Source organism: Salvia splendens, chromosome 9, assembly GCF_004379255.2.
Source record: "Salvia splendens isolate huo1 chromosome 9, SspV2, whole genome shotgun sequence".
Classification (NCBI taxonomy): Eukaryota; Viridiplantae; Streptophyta; class Magnoliopsida; order Lamiales; family Lamiaceae; genus Salvia; species Salvia splendens.
In genome coordinates this window covers 9,139,482-9,152,679 of record NC_056040.1, presented here as the reverse complement: position 1 = coordinate 9,152,679, position 13,198 = coordinate 9,139,482, and the positions used below count along the sequence as shown (strand labels likewise).

The window sequence follows — 13,198 nt, the reverse complement described above, 5'->3', positions numbered from 1 at the left end:
GTTTCGCTTCATCAATCTCTTGATTTCTACTTTCACCAATTTAATATTTCCAAAAATGACATGGATATTGAAAAGTCGAATTAATTTTTTCTTCAACCACCTGCTTCATTTCAAGCCAGTAACTTTTTCGACCTTATAATTTTGAAATACTACAGTAAGAGATATAATATGATAATTATTATAAATAGAAACAAATACAAAAAGAAAAGGGCACAAACCAAAAGAAATCCGTGAGAACTTTTTAATCAGGATTTTGTGTACTTCACTAATATAATTGATAATGTACACACAAAAAACTAGATGAGGAAAAGAATTGTATTTATTGCAATTAAAAGCTTCACTTTCCATATAAACCAACAAACTTAACATGACCCAATCATCAGAAGACAAAATCTTTGTGGAAGCAATCTCGTACATACTCAATCTGCTCATCCAAACCAAGATATCAAAAGGGATAAAAATAAATTTAGGTTATTTGGTGAATTAAACAAAAAATGCAAGTATAAATTGAATCAAGTTATAGTTTTCATAAAAGTAAAACACAAATGGAACTCAACACTGCCAAAACAGAAAAAGGGGGAAAACCAAATTAAATTCCCATACTCTAAATTCATTTAATTGCATCTTCAACATACAAATGAGAAATCATAAAACAACACCAAATCAATGATGCTACATTTTGAAACCATTCTCCGAATATTTTCAGGGCTTATATCTAAAACACACAGCCCTGAATTCACAGGAATACACTCAAAATCATGGAAATTATATTTACATCTCCAAACAAAAGTTGAGAAACACACATACATATATATAAACATCATCTGCAAATCTTGAAAAAAACCCTATGCAGCAACCATGGCATTGCCCTCCTTGAGCTCAACCTTGTTCTCATCTCTGCTAAATGAGCTCGATTTCGCAGCTCCAACCAACTCGTGCACCTTCTCCTCCTTCGGCGATGAGAGTGGCACCAAGTCTTTCGGTATAAGATTGATTGATGCCAATGCCATGAGCTCCTTCTCCTCTAAACCCTTAGTCGGGCCGAGGGAGCATCGATCCGTTCCATGCTTCGCCAATGCATCCTTGAATTTCTTGATCTGTACACACAATCACAACCTCAAGTCAAAATCTGCGTCAAAACATCACAAATGGCTGCATTTCTTGATCCAATTCAATCGAAGAAATCGCTTACGGTTGCATTGGTGCAGCTGAAGCTACAGACTTTGCCATCTGCACCTCTATAAAATCTGAAGAAGGGCAATACATGAACGTGGAGGGCATAGCACATGGGCTTGTGTTCTTCATAATTTACAGTGAGAAAAGTGGTATTAGGGTTTGATTCAGCAAGCTGACAGATCTGTTCACACATACATTCAACAAATCAAGATTAATAAATTAAGAATTGCAAGTAAAAATTCAATCTTGATTTGGATAAAGTTTAATAAAACCCCCAAATTTTTACCTTGGGATGCAAAGCTTTACAGCCTCCACAACCAGGAGAGAAGAAGTTAAGAACAACCAATCTATCACCAGCATTTCTCAAATGCTCAACCAACTCCTGAGCTGAATCGATCTCAATCATGTTTGGCTGCAGAGATTTCTCCCACCATTTTTGAGTTTTCCCAAATGAAATAGTAGCTCCTTGTGCCTTTAAATCAACAAGAAACCACAATTAGAAATATGAAAGATCAAAATTTGACCCCAAAATCAAAACTTGAAAAAGATACTCACATAAACAGGGTCCAAATTTGGGGGTTTGCTGCTCCAATTGCTGAAACCCCTCTGATCTGGGAAATCGAGTGTGTTTCCCCAAATCTCCTTCGAATTAGGGCTCCTAAACTGCAAACCCCCAATTGAAGAGCTAGCCCTAGGAAGAGACCCCTTTTCTCGATTGTTGACAATCAAACTGCTCGACCCAGAAACAGAGAAGCCGCCGGCTGGTAGACACGACATAATTTTTCACCGATTTTAATGAAATCGAAAGCAAAAGCAAAAGCAAATACCATGAAACAAAACAAGTTTCTTTTTTTGGATTATTAACCCTCACTTTTCTTGTTTACAGTCAAGAAAAAATCAACCCAGAAACTTGTGTTCAAATAAACACCGCAAGGAAAATGAATTCGATTTAGTTTCCTTGTTGTGATTGTTTCTCTGGTTCACAGAGAAAAAAGGGTCGGATGAATTGAAAGGGTTTGTGATTTCGTGAATTTGAAGTAACGGAATACAGAGCGTAAAGTGGAAGATTGAGGGAGAAATAGTGTTGAGAGAGAGAGGAGGCAAAGCGAAGGAGGTGGGGTCAAAATATTTATCCGTAGCCCTTATCCAAAAAAATTTGCTTTTTTATGTTTGTAATTAATTAATTTCATAATACGATAAAATTTACTGTATTTGATTTCAGTATCTGGCTTATGAGTTATGAATACGATAAATTAATCTGTCATGATAGTTAATTGGATACAAAATGTAGATAATTATTTAAATTTGAATCAATATAGTCCTCGAAAAAGTCAGTAAAAGTATTGAATTTAATTTGAGGATAATTTATAATCAAGAAGTGGATAGAGGAATTAACTTAATTACAGAGACTTTGGTCATGTTTGTGTTTGGTTGTGAACAGTCAATGCGGTTCTGTTCACCGCGTAGCTGACCACCTTATCTAGTCGTACAAAACAAAACATATCAAAGGATATAAATGGAAATCAAATTTTGATGAACCTTTTTTCCCAGTCTTAGAAATAGTGTGTTTTCTCGTTAATAAAAATATACTCCACTGTACTACTTTAAAATTTGTGTTGTTTGTTCATTAAATAAAGGATATTGTTTGTGCATGATATCATGAAATTTTTTAGAATTTGTTTTTTTCTCAAAATCTTTAAAATTAAGTATAATATTATGAACTTAAGTAAGTGTTAGAAATTTTTTTTACCAACGATAAAATCCGGCTACATTTCATTTATTATTACATCACATAAGATATAGTTACCATTGAAAAATGATACTAATGTAATTACAAAGTCGGTAGAAGATAGATAGGCTTACCCGTTTAATTTAATGTAGTTGGATTTTGTTGTCGGTGGGTAAAATTCAACAACTATTTAGGTTGGTGATGTTATATGTTAAGTTAAAAATTTATGGAAAAAATAATTTTTTTGAAAAATTTCGTGATATTAGACGGTAATTTACCTTAAATAAATAAAGAAAGACGAAGAAGATGATACAGTAATATTATTACTATATTTTTTCTGTAAATTATACCATTTGCACTTTGTTTAGCATTCAGAGACCCATGAAGGCAAAACGACATATTTCATCCTTTTAATTTGAAAATTTACAATGTTACGATATTAATTATTGAAACAGTTAAATATGTGTCAGTAATAAAAATAAATTTGTGTGAGAGTATTTGTCTTTTTAGCGATTAATATATATAGCGACTTGTTTTTGTCGCCGACTACTTTTCTTATTTTATTTTTGAGCAATTTTGTTTTTTTAGTATACATATGAGCACCAAATTGTTAGTTTTCACGATATTTTGTATGTGGTTCTAATAAGCACCAATACCTTTATTTCTTTTTATTGAAGTAATATTTTTGTAGTAATATAATCACTATGGTAGCACTTTTCGAAATTTAGAGCATCTCCAATGGCGGCGAGCGAACAGGCTAGTCGATTCCCGGCGCTGGCTGGTCCGCTCGCCGAACCATTGGAACCGGCTAGCGCCATTTCGGCGAAAAAATAGGCGACCCGACGCCGATTTTCGGGCGCTGGCCGATCCGCTCGCCGGTCGACTGGCCGCCATTGCAGGCTCCCGATCGGCGAGCGATCGGCCAACTCAATTTTTTTTAAAATTTTTTGAAACACTATATATACGCGATTTGCACGTCATTTTCATTCGCACCACTTGTTTTAACGAGTTTTCTCTCCATCTTAATTTATGTACAAGAGCAACAACGTGAAATGAGTAACGCGGGTGGTAGTAGTGGTGGTAGTGGTGGGGATGCTGAGGAGTACGAACGACAAATGAACGAAGAGTTGGAGGCCTATACGTCCCGCGAGATAAACCGGTTGATACAAAGGGCCTTGCAGCCGGCGGTACCTCGACCTCCACCCGTTTTCCACCGACGAGCAGTGATTGATCGGGATCACGTAGCTGCACATCAGCGGCTATATGAAGACTACTTTGCGGAGGAGTCGCGGTTTGGGGCGCCTCTCTTCAGACGGCGTTTTAGGATGTGTATGGCAGTGTTTATGCGTATCGTTGATGCTTTGGAGCGTCGATATTTGTGTTTCCGGTTCAGGTACGATGCGGCTGGCAGACCCGGCCACACACCTATACAAAAGTGCACTGCGGCAATCAGGCAGTTGGCCTACGGAGGCGCGACAGACATGTGGGACGAGTACCTCCACATCGGTGAGACGACTGCCCTGGATTGTCTGAAGTATTTCTGTCATGGCATCATTGAAATATTCCGTGATCAATATCTTCGAAGTCATACCCCTCAAGAGTGCCAGGATCTGATGCAGATGCACGGGGAGAAGCATGGGTTCCCCGGGATGTTGGGCAGCATAGATTGTATGCATTCGGAGTGGAAGAACTGCCCCGCTGCCTGAAAAGGGTTCTACACGACCGGCTACAAGGGAAAGAATCCCACGATGATCCTCGAGGCCGTAGCTGATTACCGACTGTGGATTTGGCATGCTTATTTTGGGATAGCCGGGTCGAACAACGACCTCACCGTCCTCAACTCGTCGCCCCTTTTCAACGAGCCGTGCCAGGGCGTCGGTCCGGCCATCAGTTTTATCGCCAACGGGAACCAGCATGATATGGGCTACTACTTGGCGGATGGGATATACCCTAGGTGGCCCGTCTTTGTGAAGACGATCAGATGCGCATCAGATGAGAGGAAGACCTACTTTGCGGAACGACGGGAGTCGACGCGCAAGGACGTGGAGCGCGCATTTGGTGTGCTCCGGTCTCGATGGACGTCAATTAGGGGTCCAACGCGTTTGTGGCATGTTGACTGCATTGCTGATATAATGTACGCCTGTATTATCCTGCTCAACATGATTGTCGAAGATGAAGGTGTACAACTGACTAGTTGGGCCAATGACAATGCTAATGAAGTCGGCCCAAGCCACGGCGTGGCCGCCCCCAACGTACGAAGGGGGGTACCTCACGATGAAGTCGGCCGCCTCAAGGCACATGCCGACATGTGCCAAGTGGATGCCCATATTCGACTCCAAAATGATTTAATTGAAGAGTTGTGGGCGCGGAGGACTGCACTTCATTAGATTTTTTTAATTAATGTAATTTTTTTAAATTAATGTACTTTTTTAAATCTAAATATTATTATTGAATTTTCTCATATCTGTGTTGTAAATTTAATTCCGTATTTTGTGTGATTGTTAATAATTTGTTTTTATAATTTTGTTTATTGTAGCTAGCCTATTACTAGCCTATTGCTTGTCCAGTTGCTTGTCCTGATGATGTGGTAGGATGAGTTTTAGTCCTGATGATATGACAGGAGGAGTTTGTGGCTGGCCTATGGCTGACCTATTACTATGGTGGATGTTCTTATGCCAATTAATCTCTAAATATCAAGATCTACAATTTTAGAATACTAAACAAAATAAGACACGAGAGATATAGTAACAGAATACAAATCATCAAATTAATGTGCAGTTGTGCACAATCTCAATCCTCGATGCAAACAATTGATATACATACTACTTACTTACTAGTAATACTATTGCACCTTCAATTTTTTTTTAAATCATTGTATGGTGATAAGATTACTTAATAATTATTTTATGAATATATCCTTTCCCAGTTTCAAAAGAAAATAAAATCCTTCAAAAAATGGCATTTTGTAGAACTATTAATGATTATAGTAGTAACATTTTGTAGAACATAATGATTATAACATTATGTACCTTCACCTATCTTATCGACTTTCGATTATCCATTTATCCAAATTTGGTGTTAACTGTTAAGAGACATTATATACGAATCTTTTGAGACTTAAATGAATGTATAGGCATGTCCAAAAGAAAAAAAAAACAAAAGAGAGTAATTATATAAAGATATTATTATTGGCCATACACCAAGAAAACATCAAAATAGCATTCACATTTTTTTATGAAATGCACTGGTTTCTATGGTCATTATTGATTTATATTTTATATGGTGCCTCATGAATTATGATCTTATTAGCCTAACTTAACAAATTTGTGTCACATAAAAGTTGAGGCTGCCCATTTCGTGTACTATTTTGTCTTTTTTTTTCCTTTTTCAATTTTGTACGTTAAAAAAATTCGAAGAAAATTGTACTAGCATTTATTGTATTTTTCTAATAATAAAGTTACCACTTGTTTAGTTTGATTTTCGTGGTTGGTTGTGAATGTACATTGAAATAAATTGCAGATTTCACTGTGTTGGCTTTGTCTCTTAAATTAAATGCAAGAGTTTTCTGAATATGCAGTAGAAAGGATTTAAAGTAAAACGAATTAAAAATGGATACCTTTTATCATAAATTAATTCGGAGGGCTTCATATATACAAAAGTTCTTATTTGTCTAAAATAAATGATATTTAAATATTTTTATTGAAGTACACAAGACAAGTATCCTTAGAATATCCGGTAAAGTAAAAATATACATACATTAAAAAATTTAAGAATGAGCCTTCTTTTTATGCAAATGTTAGAGGTCAAATTGTTTGTTACTATGTTTATGCAAATTATCTTAATTTTGTTTGATATTTCCACATTTATGAAATACGCAGATCAGCGCGATACAATTTCATTGTATTTTATTTTATGGAAAGTCTAAAATGTCAGAATTAACAGCCACAACTAAGTATATTTAATTAAATCCTTGCTTAAAGTTTGATGAAGGGCATAATCAACTATGCTTAAACATGATGATGCGCTGTTCAATTAGTATATACTCCCCTTCATATTTTTAAGATTTATTTCCTTCAACCTAAAGAATTAATTAGAACAGTATTATTTGCTCTATATCTCCATATTAATTTCTTCGATATACTCCTATTATGTGGCAAAAAAGTGTCGAGGATCCTTCTTTTATTCTTCTAAAATCATGTACTCTCTATTTGTATTTCAAATGAATTGTTGCGAAAAGTCCTCGTCAAATAATTAAATTCAAGATAAGTTTGATTATAAAAAGTTTGGAATTGAACGTGAAAGATTAATCATTTAATTGTTTTCATACACAATTACACACGTCAGGTCACATTTATACCAGCGCAACAGTCATTGATTTGCAATATCCAAAATTTATGTATGGAAATAATACATCCTTTTCCATAGATTGTTAGTATTTTTCATTTTTGTTGCATATTAACGTCACTATTGACTAGGAGTTTTGAACGCAAGATGATGATAATTCACCGCTAGACTAATCAAAGGATCACGTGAAAATAACGCAAAGACATATGAACTAACAGATTATAATTCATGTAATTTTAAGGTGCTACAAATAAAAATATAAAACTATTCCAAAGTTGGTGTATTTGGTTGACCACATTGGACGTTTGTGTATATTTATACAACATTATAAGTTCGTCCTATAAACTACGTGGAACTGTTTGGATGACATAGACATCCTGATCACCACATATGATTAATTTCGCTAAAAAATTTAATTATTGTAAATTTACTGCAAATTTAAAGTTAGTGTATTTTTTTCAACACATTTAAAATTCATGATAAAAATATGAATTGACCAAATTTTTTCCATTACCCCTATATAATTATGACATGTTGGGGGGAAGGTGAAACGAATATTATGCATTTGTGCACATAGTTTTAGAACATAGTAGTTTGTTTACAATCAAGACTCGTGACATTAAAAAATCAAAGGTTATGATTATTTTTTTAATGGTAAATCTATGGTATTTTCTAGATGGTACTATGTTATTTGTTGTGGGGTATGAGAAATTCTTGTTATGTGGTTTAAAATTTTAGATCACGTGCAACCCTTTCTTGATGAACTCGTATTGGTTCCTAAAATTTGAAATGTTTGTTCATGTTTCCATGTGTGGTGGTGGAGAAACGGTAATTTGTCTACATTTGCAATATTTATTTAAATATTATGTAGCTGGTGTTCGGTTTTCCAGATAAAATAATAACAAGATATAATTTAGGATTGAGTTGTTAGATTATTTTAGTCATAAGGGGTTAGCTATGACTAATTATCCCATGATTATCCATCTAAGATTGAGATGTGTGATTGAATCTCTTAAACTTTTCAGAAAGTAAAAGAGGTTTAGCCATGAGTCTATGACTAAACCCTTTTACTTTCTTTTAGGTCAATCGCTTATTTATTTTCAAGGATTGAAGTTTTGAACTATACCAAGATCCCTAACAACTTATATTATTTGTGTTACTTTTATTTGTTTATATTGCATGTAATTAAAGATGATTAGAGCATTACTCTACTCCTATTTGATAATTCTAGCAAGGTGGGTGGAAAAGCAAAATACCATATGGGCCTAAATCAACATGTTTTGAGCCCAACAATTCCAGCTATTTTCTTTAGGCCCATAAATTTATAGTCTTAATAATAAGTTCAAGCACAAAGCTAAATAGTCCAGTCCATTAACGTGCCATTGTTTTCGATGAAATTCATCAACATGAAATCTTGCTTCCATAAAAATCAATATTTAAATTAAATAAAACCTAGTGACGATGAGTTTCAATTTGATTTTGTTTAGTTAGACTTTCTTAAAATGTGGAAATTAGGTACTACACTCTCCAGTCTCCACCTTAAACAATGGTGTTTATCTCAAAAAACTTTGGTTAGTAATATCTTTTACAACAAAAATCAAACTTAAGCGTTATTTGATTTAAAAAAATATACATTTCCCCATTTGTTTACATGAATTGGCACTTTACACACATGAAGTCGAGAAATGTATATATTATAACACTTAAAAATGAATCAAAACACTGACAGAAAGCTCAAATTAATCATGGTAGTTAAACTCGAACATGATAAAATTTGAAAAAGAAGTGTTGGCATAAGTTTTGAAGTAATAATACATAAAATTGACTAATAATTTTCATTTTATGTCACGATATATTTTGTTGTGCGCCTTATAACATAAGTTAATACTATAATTTTAAGAGGTAAATATACTTGAGAAGTTGGAACATAAGTAATTCAACATAATCTGCAGAATAAACTTTACAAATTTAAAATATTGCTTATGTATTACTATAAACTTAATTTAATAGAAGAATTAGTTAAGAAGCTCTTATTTCTTGCCAGCTTCTTCCAGTTCTCTTAAACCACCAACCTTTTGTTCGATCTCTTCAATCAACTCTTCCTTCCACAGCTCTGCTCTTGCTGATTCCTCTATATCTTCTTGCTGCCAAATTAATCATTCATTTATTATTTTCTCAAATTTATATATTACCACAGCCATTTCTATTTAATATAGGCCTAATTGTTGGAAATAATACAATATTTTTCCAAAATTAATACCTTCTCATAAATCCAATGGCCAGTCCCATCTCCTCCATCACCTCTGTATCCTTCTGAATCGTAGAATGGATCCTAAACCACAAACCATATAATAATAAAACAAAATTACTTTAAGAGTCAGTTCGGTATACGGAATTGGAATTGGAATTGGAATTCTACGGAATTGAATGTGAAAGATTATAATTCAATTCCAAATCCTTTGTTCGGTAAATTGATATAATTGATATGAAGTTGAATTCAAGAAAATTATGCAATGTGTGTATGTGCGTGTGTGTGTGGGCAGGTGTGGGTTGTGTGTGTGCAAGGGTGTGTTTTGTGTGTATATGTGTGTGTGTGCAGGTATGTGTGTGAGTGTGTGTGCGTGCAGCTGTGTGAATGTGTGTGTGTGTGTGCAAGTGTGTGTGCAAGTGTGCGTCTGTGTGTGTCTGTGCAGGTGCGTGTGTGTGTATAGGTGTGTGTCTGTGCAGGTTTGTGTATATGTGTTTTGGTGTGCAGGCGCACGCGTGTGTGTATGTCCAAGTATACTTATGTGTGTGTTTTGTGTGTGATAGTGCAATTTTATTATTAAATGAAATTTGAAATTCCAATTATCTACTTTTCATATGGAATTCAAAATTGTGGAATTGGAATTTGGAAGGAATTGGAATTGTAATTCAATTCCAAATACCAAACATTTTGTTGTACCGAGCATTGGATTTGGAATTGGAGTTCCATGATACCGAATAGAGCCTAACTCAAAACTGGCTATAATTTCCACAGATATATTGAAAAAAGGGACAATAAACTAGGTGGTAATATCACCTTAGTGGAGCCGAAGAAACAGCACCCCCACACAGTGAACATTATGTAGAATGTATCTATACACAAGAAGAAGCAAACGTATCATTTTAATATGAACTTAGAAAATAGAATATCTAATCAACAAACTCACAAACATTCTTAATGGCTTCGTCACTGAGATGCCAAATAGACTTGTGGGTGATGAGATCTCTTTGTCCTTCCGCGTGTTCAACCATAACGGCCATCAACGGCCAGTCAGGCAACGCGTTTGCTCCAACTAAGGACCTTCTTCTCCCACCTTCCATCTATTGTCACGGGATGTTTACTTTTTGCGATAAAATAATCTATTAATAAGCAAGCAAATATCGCCCTAATATCAAATTATTAAAGTAATAAATTACCTTGTGAAACCTTGAACTTGAGCATTGCCTAAGCTAAATCAAGAACATAATATAAATAAGTCATACTAATATCATCAAAGAAAAAGTGAATGGCAGCAAAATGAGGCATGGAATGTATGCTTACTGATTTAGAAAGTGTCCTGAATTCTGCCTTCGTTGTTTGTAGAGAACTCTGTTTGATGCAAGGCTGCAGAAGTGTTAGGGAAGTGAGAGTTTCAGCCATGTTTTCCTACAATTGAAAACTGAGATGTTTATTTTCATTTACATTTATTGTTTGGTTATAAGCAAATGGATAAGACTACCATTTATATCCACCTCTGAATTTGTAAGCACCATGACAAAGTTGGGCTTACTGGATATTTGTTTCTTCTTGTGTCGGAATTGGCGGTATTGCCCTTATAGTCTTGAAATTGTTGTGTACAACTTCCATATTTTACTCTCAATAGTCAAGAATCAAACAAGAGTTTAACAATATAATTTCAAGAAAACTCACTCATCTCAATTCCTAACCATCACAAAATGTAATATACCCATGAGACCTAGCTTCCCTAGTGATATCATCAAGAACATCATATATCAAACTAGCCATCTCATGAGACCTATCGCCAGCCATAAACTCATACACACTCCCTTCAATCTGAATCCAGCTCCGCCCGGGAGGCTTCCTTGTTTTCCCTTCGAGCATTTTCCTCCTCACGGCCACCACATCCTCCCACTTCTCAGCCGCAGCATACACATTCGACAGCAGCACAAAGTAGCCAGCTGCCCTATCTGCTTCAATCCCCTCGGTCAGCAGCTCTGTTACGTCAGAGGCAAGCTCGACACTCTTGTGTATCCGGCAACCCCCAAGAAGGGCGCCCCACACGACGTCATTAGGCTTCATAGGCATGGACCTCACAATCTCATGAGCCTCATCAAGCAATCCAGCACGGCTTAACAGATCAACCATGCACCCGAAGTGCTCGATCCTTGGCTTGATCCCCCAATCCTCGACCATGCTCTTGAAGTAATGGCGCCCCTTGTCGACATAGCCAGCATGGCTGCAGGCACATAAGACACCTAGGAACGTGATCTCATCTGGCCTAGCATCTCTAGACCGAGCGTTCTGCATCCATTCGAACACTGCGAGAGCCTCATTGCCATAACCGTGTTTGGCAAAGCCAGTGATCATACTAGTCCAAGAAACGGCCGTCCTCTGCTCCATCCCTTTGAAAACAGCAAATGCTGCATCAATTTCACCACAGCTTGCATACATATGAACCAATGAATTCTTCAATGTGACAAGAACTGGCTTCTTGGAGTAAGTGAAATGCTCGAAAACATAAGAGTGAATCCATTTCCCTAAATGAAGATCACCCAATTCAGCACAAGCAGAGAGCACTGCAACCAAAGTCACCTGATCAAACTCAACATTTTCCCTCTGCATCTCGCGGAATAATGCTAAGGCTTCCTTTGATCTCCCATTTTGCGCGCATCCAGCAATCATTGTAGTCCACGATACCACATTCCTCTCTGGCATATCATCAAAGATCGCCATCGCCCCATTGACATCTCCACACCTAAAACTCCCCAAAAGCAAGGAATTCCAAGTGACAATGCTCCTTAGAGACATTTCATCGAATACTTTCTTTGCTTTACCTACTCCCTCTCTTCCTCCACCATTCTTGACATAAAAATCAACCAAACTGCTCTGAACGTATAGATTCGAGCTAAATCCGCTCTTCAACACCTTCCCGTGCATCTGCATTCCCTCCCCCAGCAGTCCCCCTTTCGCGCAGCCGTTCACAATAAATGTATACGTGTGCTCATCGGGCGGCGGCGAAGAACGCCGCCCCATGTCGTTGAAAAGCTCCACCGACCTACGGGGGCTTCCATTAAGCTGATAGCCGCGGATGATTTGGTTCCAGAGCGCGGAACTCGGGCTCGGCATTTGGTCGAACAGTTGGTGGGCGATTGGGAAATTGTTGAAGGTTGTGTGGAGGGCCAATAACTTGACGAGAAGGAAGTTTTTGTGGGAGAATCCATTGGTGGTAATGTGCGCATGGATTTGAGCGAGATGTTTGATCGATTTGCAGCAGTTGTGCAGCAGGTAAAAGAGGTGCTGTTGCAGTAAGGTCGGTGGGAGGCTTTCTTCAACAATCATGCATACTCTCTTTGCTAACAATTGGGGATTTCAGTTTTAGGGCAAAATCAATTTCAGTCATTAAAATAAAGAGAAAATTAGGGACTAGTATTGGTATGAATTACTGTAATTGACAATTAAGTTTATTGGGTTAATTATGAATTTACAAACTGAAATTATGATTTTCATGTAATACTGCAAATTTATTGGGTTAAGTTTTAATTTTACTCTTGGGCTTAGGTTCCATACCATGTTGCCCCAATTCAATTTTGGGGTCTTTTGTGGCCCAGGTATTTCCACAGATTTTTAGTAGAGAATTTTTTAACAAGATTTTCAATTTTTTTATTCCCTTCATTTACCATGGCATTATACGACTATTGGCTCTA

General features: G+C 36.4%; 3 protein-coding genes across 3 annotated transcripts; all 3 read right to left on the bottom strand.

The window, feature by feature from the left end:
• Nucleotides 1–589: 589 nt before the first annotated feature.
• Nucleotides 590–2,289, bottom strand: LOC121749613 (thioredoxin-like 1-2, chloroplastic). The gene is made up of 4 exons (XM_042144191.1): nt 1,732–2,289; nt 1,463–1,648; nt 1,193–1,357; nt 590–1,097 (listed from the first exon to the last, which is right to left on the bottom strand). The coding sequence occupies exons 1-4, from the start codon at nt 1,951–1,953 to the stop codon at nt 846–848; spliced, it is 825 nt and encodes a 274-aa protein (XP_042000125.1). The 5' UTR covers nt 1,954–2,289; the 3' UTR covers nt 590–845.
• Nucleotides 2,290–9,130: 6,841 nt separating this feature from the next.
• Nucleotides 9,131–10,972, bottom strand: LOC121747281 (photosynthetic NDH subunit of subcomplex B 4, chloroplastic-like). The gene is made up of 6 exons (XM_042141289.1): nt 10,815–10,972; nt 10,691–10,723; nt 10,441–10,594; nt 10,311–10,366; nt 9,510–9,581; nt 9,131–9,393 (listed from the first exon to the last, which is right to left on the bottom strand). Exons 1-6 carry the CDS (start codon nt 10,911–10,913, stop codon nt 9,280–9,282), a joined length of 528 nt encoding a protein of 175 aa, XP_041997223.1. The 5' UTR covers nt 10,914–10,972; the 3' UTR covers nt 9,131–9,279.
• A 195-nt stretch (nt 10,973–11,167) lies between these two features.
• Nucleotides 11,168–12,920, bottom strand: LOC121747280 (pentatricopeptide repeat-containing protein At5g66520-like). The gene has a single exon (XM_042141288.1). It carries the CDS (start codon nt 12,831–12,833, stop codon nt 11,196–11,198), a length of 1,638 nt encoding a protein of 545 aa, XP_041997222.1. The 5' UTR covers nt 12,834–12,920; the 3' UTR covers nt 11,168–11,195.
• Nucleotides 12,921–13,198: the final 278 nt, after the last annotated feature.